The 9,789-nt window shown below is 39.4% G+C and overlaps 1 protein-coding gene across 4 annotated transcripts in view; it reads left to right on the top strand.

Moving 5' to 3' along the window:
* Positions 1-9,789, top strand: part of BEGAIN (brain enriched guanylate kinase associated) — a 161,382-nt gene that overhangs the window by 147,067 nt on the left and 4,526 nt on the right. For all 4 annotated transcript variants that reach the window (XM_080593899.1, XM_080593898.1, XM_080593897.1 and 1 more), the window contains 2 exons: positions 5,350-5,457; positions 8,869-8,952. In XM_080593899.1, the coding sequence (XP_080450025.1) occupies positions 5,350-5,457; positions 8,869-8,952 (192 nt within the window). The remainder of the gene's footprint in view (positions 1-5,349; positions 5,458-8,868; positions 8,953-9,789) is intronic.

The raw sequence follows: 9,789 nt of genomic DNA, 5'->3' as shown, positions 1-9,789 counted from the left end.
TTAAGCAGGGCCACCCAGACCAGGCTGCCCAGGACCATGTCCAGGCACCTTTTGGAGATCTCCAAGGAAGGAGACTGCACAACCTCTCTGGGCAACCTGTGTCAGTACTCTGGCACTTGCACAGTACAGAAGAGCTTCCCAGTCTTCAGAAGGAACCTCTTGTGTTTCAGTTTGTGCCCATTGCCTCTTGTCCTGTCACTGGGCACCACTGAAATGAGCCTGGATCCCTTCAGATGTTCATACACATAGATGAATTCCCCCCGAGACTTCTCACATCTAGGCTGAGAAGTCACAGCTCTCTCAGCCTTTTCTCATAGGAGAGATGCTCCAGGCCCTTAATCATTTTTTGTGGCCCTTTGCTGGACTCCTTCTGATAGCTCCACGTCTTGTACTGGTGGGGGGCAGAACGAGACACAGTACTCCAGGTGTGGCCTCACCAGTTCTGAGCAGAGGGGAAGGATCACCTCTCTTGAACTGCTGACAACCCAGGATAATGTTAGTCTTTTTTTGTGGCAAGGACACGTTACTGAATCATGTTCATCTTGGTGCCCAGCAGGACCCCTGAATCCTTTTCTGCAGAGCTGCCTTCCAGCTGGGTGGCCCCCAGCATGGTTACCTGGCCTTGTTCCTGCCATGGTGCAAGGACTTTGCACTTCCCCTTGTTGGACTTCACGTGGTTACAGCCCATTTCTCCAGCCCGTCCAGGTCCCACTGGATGGCAGCACAACCCTCTGGAGTGTCAGCCACTCCTACCAGTTCTGTGTCTCAGCTACTGCTCTGTTTTGTTCTTCATGGGATGATTTCAAAGGGAATATAAAATATGGCCATAAAATATACAGACCTTGTTTTGAAAATATATCCCCAAGACACTTGTCCACCAACTAAGATCAACAGAATAACAGGAAATACATTGTAGCTGCTTAGCAGATACCTTACAGCACCTATTAATATTTATAGTGAAAAGAACATGACTGGCACTCTCTGAGAAAAACAGTGATATAACAGTGTTGAAGGTGGGGAATTTCTCCTGTGTAAGTGCTGTCTTCCTCCTGGAAAAGCACAGCAGTGAGGAAAAAAAGGAAAAAAAAAAAAGAAAAAAAAAAAGAGAGAGAGAATTTTTTATTTTTTTTAATTTTTATTTTTATTTTATTGGGGTAAACCTCTGTCCAGGCACTCCGGATGGGATAACAGTACCACTTTGTTGGTATTTGTAACAGAACAATTTTCTCTCCCTCTTTCTTTGTCATTCAGGTGTCACTTATTAAGAGGCATTTCCGAAGGAATGCTGCTGGTCTGTCCTGATGGTCACTGCTACCATGACGTTATTCTCGTGACAGCATTGAAATGCTATCTGTTGAAATGTTCCTTACAGGAACATCAAGAACAGATTTACTTTGCTATGTTTGAGAAGGCTGACATTTCCACAGAGCAGCATTGCTCATTTGCAAAACTGAGACTGCTTTCTAAAGGTCTGTACACATCTCAGTGCTCCCGCAGGACAGCAAAGTACCAAGCCTAGCCCTGACCAAAAAGCTGACACTTTACGGTAGGACACCCTCCAGCTGCTGGAACACAGGAAAGCACTGAAGGGAAAGTAAAACATTACCAGAGAGACGACCAACTTCATTACATTTTATCCATCTGTGCTGAAGGACTAGAGTAGGAGTCTTCGTTGATGTCCTAATACATAAGAAAAGCTTCGAGCAGATCTTTTCATCCAGATTTTGTCACATACCAAAATGCACTTATCTATTAAGTATTTCATGCTGTATCAACCTATCAAAACTCTTTTCACCCCACTCATAATAACAGGCACAGGGACCAGGCAATACCAGGGAGCTTTGAAAGTCACACTTTATATTTTTGTGGATCTGTGAAGATATGAGGGATATTGCAACTGTCATAGATAAATATTAACAGATAGAGAAGGTTCCAGACTCCCTTGGGAAGAGTAGGTACCCAATTCCTTCATCAGGAGGGATCTGAGTAGGAGGCAGTGAGGCCCATGCTAAATTCGGGCTAGGAGCCACGACCATGAGCGCATGCATCCCCCAACATGAGTATCAGCACTGTGCAGCACTGGAGTCACCCAGCAGTACTAATTTGGTCTGACTCAGACGTGGGCACATGATTGCAGTTCTGGCAAATTAGTCAGACACCATGCACTGTACTCTTTCAGGCTGGCTCTGCGCCAAGGGAGGAGGCCAGGGCAAGACGCATTGAGCTGACTCAACAAAAATTCCTGAACAAAAATGCACGACATTTTGGATCGAGCTTCAGCAGCCCTCAGCCCAGCTGTAAGCTGTTGGCATATCAATAACCCCATTAACTTGATCTGTTACTGAGTTTTAGGAGATAGGTTGTTAGCACCTGCAGAACAGAAAGCTGTGCCAAAAGGAGAGAGAGGAGAGGTCACCAGCACTGTGGACGAGCAGGAGAAGAAAGCATCCTAGAGATGCCAGGCACAGAGGGTTCTGCAGAAGGTGGCTATAAGTAAAATAAGCATCTCTATTTGTAACTTGTAATCATAGCATTGATATTATGATGGCTGTCCTTTCAGCCCACTCCATCATTTATAATCACTGCTGAAAAAATGACCGCCTGACTGCAACTGGAGAGTTCAAAGTTGCACTTGCCAGTACTCAGCAGTCCTTTTAATGCAGTTATCCAGCACTACCATGCCACATCTTCCAGCTGCACTGCTTTCCCCAAGCTGGTCTCAGGGTTAAGCCTCTGCTCTGTTGTTGCCAAAACTGCACCACACTCATATCTGGCTGAAGCCCTGAACTTTCAAAGATGGGGACACAGAACATGTGGTCAATACAGAAAAGCCTTTCAGGGTCCAGTCCACCTCGTTTTGCCACAGTGGGGCAAACTGCTCTTTGCTCATGTCAACAACACTGATTTTAAGAGAAAGATGCTAACAGAAACTGGTGAAGAAAACTGAGACTAGCCTTTCTTTCTCATTCCCAATCCTCCACAGCATGGATGAGATGGCTGTAACTTTGGTGTCTAGCTCCTGGCCTATGTAATATACATTTGGACTGAGGTGAATTCTACAGTTCAACAAATCCAAAATATATTTTTAAATCTTACTTGGTCAGATACAAAGTCTGGAAAATGTCAGCCCAAAAGCTTCAGTAACTAGAATAAAAGGAAACCATAATTCAGTCAATTCAGCATTACTTAATGCAATGGAAAATACTGTTTCCAAAGCCTGAATCTGTTGCCTTTTTATGAGTTCCTGTCTGTGCTGAAGCCTATAAATCCTAGATTGGGCAATCTTGCCTGAACTGCAAAATATATTAAGCCAAGTTCAGTTTGGTTAGGCAAGGGCAACATGCATTGAAATCAGACTTAGAGCAAAAAGAGGTCCCACAAATCAGCTGCCCTGGCATTGATGACAACTTTTCATGCAAGGATTGATAAAATCTTCAATACAAAGTTATATGGAAGATTAAGTCTGTACTCAGAGGACCTGGACCCTTCAAAAGCATGAAACAATTTAGAAAACTGAGGGGATACATTTTCCCCGGGTATTTAGGTAGTTGGAGATGCCAATATAGCACTTGTCTACCTCATTACGCAGCTAAATACCTTTGAAAATGTAATCTTCAGTCACGCTCTCAAAGGAGACAGATTTCTAGAGGTGCACAGATGTCCAGGAGGTTTACCAAGTGCCTAGCTGTTTAGTTCCCATTAAAATCAATGAGAGTTAAGGGCCTCGTATAAAACCATGTCGATCTGCCTAATTAAAAAACATAGCCCCTAAGATCATGCGTCTTGTTCAAACCAGTGAGGTTGCCACTCCTGCAAGCTCTCCAAGCTACACTTTGGCTTTCCATGACAGAATCCCCAGGCAGCCAGCAAGAGCACTGGTGAACTGATCAAAGGGGAAGAAAACAGGAGAGTTTTGAGCCTACACCAGGCTCCAGGCTTGTAACAGCAGGGAGCAGCCAGTCCGTAGAAAAGCTGATATTAAAACAGTCTAGGCCAGTGACCCCTCAATCATATCTTCACTGTTTAAAGCAAGATATGGGTTCACTTAGACCATTTTAGAAAGTGTTTTTCTTTAAACAGCGATTTAGGATGAGTTGCCACTTCCAATGTAATCACCCTTTTTTATATAATATAGCCTGGTGCTTTGCAGCTGGATAATTAACCTTGATATTCGTTCAGACTTCAAGACACAATGCTCCCATCGCTGTCAATTAGCTGACAATGCCGAGCATGTGTTGATGGAAGATTTTTGTGTGACCCCAGCAATATGGCATTTGGGAAACTTCAGTAGCTAACATGATCAGCCTGCTGGAGAAAATCCTTCACAAATTACTCTAACAATTTTAGAATGGAAGGTGAGATTGTGAATTTGTCACTGGAGTAGTTTCACAAAACAAAACAGATGTACATTGAAGTTTACCCTACTTTCTGTTATTGAGAAGCTGCTTTTTAAAATATCACTCCAGATAATTGGCAAGCCTCCTTTTTATCATGGTCTCATACAGCACAGAGAAGATACCTTGATCTGAGATACAGTACGCAGAACCTACCATACTTTTCATTACTAATGTAAAGCTGGAGGCAGGGTTATAAATGATCATTCTTTTTTTTTTTTTTTTTTTTTTTATACGAGGTGGTGCAACAAACGCTGCAATATGAAACTGGGACACAAGGGGGAAGGTCCAGTGGCACTTTACTTTTCCTGCTGAATTTTTGCATTTATAATAAAGAGTTACAACTTTACGGTAACAAGATTAAATTGGCGGGCAGAAAGAAGCTTGAATCAGATTATTTTCCTATTATTCCAGTGGGTCACATTCTGCTAGTGCCTGTGCTAACCCCGCAGTCAGGCAAACATTCATCTTGAGAAATGAACAACCACATTCAGGACTTTTAAAGCAGCCAGAACAGTCAACAGCTAAGAAGAAATTGGCTCAGGCACAGCTACTTTCCTCTTTAAACATTGTTCTTCCATCCCAATGAGAATGGGAGCTAATGGCATAACTGAAACATTCTTGTAGCAAAAGCCAAGAGCAGCCTAAGTCACTTCTAGGTTAGAAACCCTGGCTTCCATCAAACAAGGAACAGATGAAGCTGAACTGAATCCTTTTTCACACGCTAGCTAGAGCCTGTTGTGAAGGTACCTAGTGTGAGTTTAATTTGACCTCTGTGTTTTCAAAGCACATCACCTTATCTGCTGAGAGAAAATAGCAAAAAAAAAAAAATTAAAAAAAAAGATATTGATCTGTTGTGCTTTCCCCTAGGTTTGAGAATGACATCAAGCTTTGGGCATTTTACTGAAATATTCTGACAGTATAAAAAATACTGACTACTCCATTTTCTTCATAGGGTCAACATTACGAAGAGGAAAAACGGGCTTTGAGCCATGAAATAATTGCACTCAATAATCACTTAATAGAGGCCAAGGTGACGATAGATAAGTTGTCAGAAGACAATGTAAGTATTTAATTATGAATACATCTTGAGGTTATACTCAGAAGTAAATTAGGCAATACACTTCCTATGTAGTTATAGAATAATTTCTTAATGTTTACATTAAATGTAACGTTACCTACAGTTAAAGTTCATGTTTGATGTTCTCACCATTTTGTAATTTTGACTCTTCTAAAGTTAAGGGGCTGGAGTGAATCTTTTCACTGACACTTTTTTTCCTTATGTCTAACCAAAACCTGATTAAAAATATATTCTAAAAAATGGAAATATTTCCACAATGAATTTGCCATTGGTTTTGGTCTAGTACAGCAGACAAGTAGAAGCGCATGCTCTGAGCTACTGCATGAACATGTCTCAAGTGAGGATTCATCATAAGGCTTGTAGGCACGGTGTACAACCCAACATTTCCCACAGTTCCTCTAATCTTTCAGTATTTGCTCACTGACACGTGTTGCCCAGCATGAGAGAGCTCTGCTAGTAGTGAATAAGATTGACCCAACCTGGTCATTCAGATTATCACAGAGGGAGCCAGGTTTTCCCCAGCTATGGTTCACATTTAACACTTTACCTATCTCCGTGAAATGAAACAGGGTATATATTTTGTGATTGTCACCCTGCATCTCATTAAACAGTGCTGGAACCTGGCATGTGTTCTGCAGCTGGCAACTGAGCTCATGAAATCCTTCCAGGGACAAACCTAATATAGACAGCAAAGAAAGGAAAGTTGCAGACATTTAGTTCATTGTTGTGCCATTCCCTAGACACTTAGGAAAAAAAAAATCACCTACAGAAGATGTGTTTCTGTTAATGCTTTAACACATTGCCATCTTCCCATATTTCACAAGAAATCAAAGCAGGGGTCATCTGATGCAATTAACATGTCTGTTGATGTGAGTTGTGCCTATGTGATTAACCAATGCAATTATCCAATGCAGAGTCCACAGTATGATCTTTTATCTCTACAGAAACCGTTGAAACAATAGATACTTCATAATTCCACTATCTGTAACTAAATGAACTTGGTAAATTCAATGGGCTAATTTTGGGTTTTGGAAGCACACCTATAAATCCAGACTAATTTCAGCTGAAATCAGTAGAGTTAATTCATATTTAAAATGGAAGTGAAAGAAATGGTAAAGCTTTCATAATAAGAATTCATGCATTATCTCTACTTCATGAAGTCAGGTTTGAGCCCACATCTGAAGAATTGTTTTCAATATTGATAGTTTTTTAAAGGCAGATTAGACTGACCTGGAATACAGAGTACTCTTCCAAGACATCAGAATTATTGTGAACCATGCTGAATATTACATTACAGTACAGAAGCCTCAAATATAAGTACTACTGCGTCACACTTGATGTCAATTCACAGACAAAATTCTGCCCTTAGTTCTGTGGTGCCACTAAAAAAAGTAAAGGATAAATTCCAAATTTTAAAATAAAGAACTATGAAACAATCCATTAATATTATGTCTAATAAGAAGAGAGGGTGTTAAACTGAAGACTCCCACCAGGGGAGAACATGTTTTTCCTGCCAGTATTTCTTCCTCCAACTTTATTTCCCCCTATTCCATTGGTGAACACATAAAATGATGCTTTTGATGCAAAACTATATTTAAGAGAATGGAAAACACTTTGGAATTAGGATCTGATTATTGTTTTGCTTGCCACAGATGTGGCTAGTTACCATCCAGGTAAGTATTTAAGACAAAGTCTGTCCAGTCACACAGTGTGCCCTAACATGTTGAGAACAACATACATATGGCACATCCAAATCACATGTAATTTTTTTGGTAGTAATTTTTAAAGTAGCTAAAAATAAAGTGCCAGAAATGGTTTTTGTACTCTCCATGACAACCACTTCACAGAAACAGAGCCCCAAAGCTTTTAAAGAAAGTATTGGATTTTGGAGTGATTTCATTTTTGTGCGCCGTAAGGGACCTGGGGTACTTGTCTATGCTATCCATTCTACAGCAATGTATTATGCATTTAATGTGCATGTAACGTGTCAGAATCACATGCATGTGCAACAGATTTTGCTTCTAAGTTGAATTCCTGGATTCCTACTGCATCTATTTTAAGGAATAAAGATAATGTGTACTAACATAGAATTTAAACCTACATAAGTGAAATCTATCTCCCCAGTATATTTAAAGCAGAAAGTAGCATGTTTAATGTTCACACAGACACAGACAGACATACACACACACAGAAAAAGTTTCTAAGGGTCCTTGAATATGAAGACATAAATAAACTAATATTCATGAGAAAAATACATTTACCCACATGCCTCACAGATTCCCAGGAACATCTTGTTGAGCCTATTATTGCAGAATACATTTAAAATTATATTTCTAAACAGAGAGAATTTCTGTCTGTCCTTTTCAAAGAAAATGTATCCAAAAAGGAACAAGTAAAACAGTAAAAATGCGCATGCGATGAAATAATATTAGCACCAGAAAAAAATCCATATTTAACACTTTTTTCTTATAAATATTTTCTAATTTTTACAGGTTAACATGGCTTAGTGTCCACAGTCATTTATGCTTTGTCTGTCTCATCTAATCCCACCTATAAAGTCAACTTGTGAAGCCAACTTAATTTTTAATGGCACCTTGATCAGAAGCAACATATAACTCTTACCTCCAGGGACCCAAAGAAACTGGTTGAAGGACACAGTAACAACCATGTATATTCAATTAAATTAAGGTGAAAAATGAGTTAAGGGCAAATCCCTGTACTGAATTTTCACATTAGATAGGCTGTGGGAGCCATTCAATACAAAAATAGTTTAACTGGCCTGCTAAATTCTCTTTTTCCCTTTGTAAAATTCTCATGATAGTTTCTTATCCAAGGAAAATGTGCTGTTCTTTAGCATCAAATGTTTGCAGGGAGATTTAATGTATTTGTATAGTTACATTCTGGAAGATAAGAAAGGAGCCAAGAACCAGCAAGAATATTTCATAGGGAGACAAAGGACATTTAAAAAAATATACAATTTATATTTCTGCAGTGAATTTCTCCCACAGTCTCATAAGATTTTTTCATCATTTTATAAACTATTACCTCAGTGCTGATCTCAATAACACTCAGTAAAAATTGACAGTTCTTAAATTTTCCTTTTTGCTTAAAATATCATGCTTATTTTAGCCTTCATAGCTCCATGCATGTTAACAGTATAGTCAAGTTCCTAATGGTAAGTATGCATCTTCTGAAATGCAGATTACTGTTCTATAGCTAGTTTTTAATTTCTGGTAATTTTATCAACCCTCACGGAGCAAAGGGACAAACAAGAAACACACAAGAAACACAGAATCTTAATGATTTTAAAAGTTAAAGTATGCTCCAAAGTTCCCCGTCAAATTCTAAAACAGGCTTTTTCTTTTTCTTTTCTTTCTTTATTTTTTTTTTTAGGAGCTCTATAGGAAGGACTGCAATTTAGCTGCTCAATTGCTCCAGTGCAGCAAGAATTATGACAGGGCACATAAACTTTCTGAGGTAATGTGACTAAAACTGATGAATATTTAAATAAATAAATAAATAAATAAATATTTTATGGAAAATAGGCTCTTTTACATGTATCAATTCCAGAACTTTTGTTGCTCTTAAGGTTGTGATTTTTTTTTTTTTTCATTCTTTAAGCAAGTGGAAGGGTGCTGCTATTCTGTGTAGCTGGAAAGAGTGCTGACAAAATCACAGCTGGTAATGTAACTTCATGGCACTCTTTTTCCCACAACTTTGATATACAATAGAATGGGGTCTCTGCTGACCATGTTGAAAAGTAAAGGTTTTATTAAAACCAAAGTGGTGAGAACTCTGGACTGCAAAATGTTGGTGTTGGGGAGGAGGGGGGAAATTACAACCTGTAGGCATCAGAGATTCTGATATAACCAGCTTTCCTCCTGAAGCTATTTTGCAGTCCAGCTAATTTATAAACCTGAATTTTAAAACAGAATGACAGAACAAATATCGTTTTGTGAAGCAACCAGAGCACTGGATGATTGATTTCCAAGGTGTAAGCTTTAATTAATAATCTTCACTTCCAAGGAAGCTAGGCATGAGAAACAAACTCCTTAAAGGGGAAGCAAATGTTATCTCCATGAACAAGGCTGTCTTTAGTGAAGTAGGACTCCACTCAAATCAACAGCTCCTTCCTCATGTATATTTGCTTGTTGAAGGTCACAGAGAAAAGCGTTCCTTTTATCAGTTCCATCAGGTTAGTGTCCCCCCCCAGATGGCCTCTCTTGTGTGATTCTGTGACAGAATTATGTCAAAATTGCATGTGAAATGTATAAACCATTTCTAAGCTAGTAGACTGCTTAAGAGCACTAAACA

This window comes from Anser brachyrhynchus (assembly GCF_964034855.1).
Source record: "Anser brachyrhynchus genome assembly, chromosome: 5".
NCBI lineage: Eukaryota > Metazoa > Chordata > Aves > Anseriformes > Anatidae > Anser > Anser brachyrhynchus.
The sequence above is the reverse complement of the archived record's forward strand: the minus strand, read 5'-3'. Positions and strand labels throughout refer to the sequence as shown.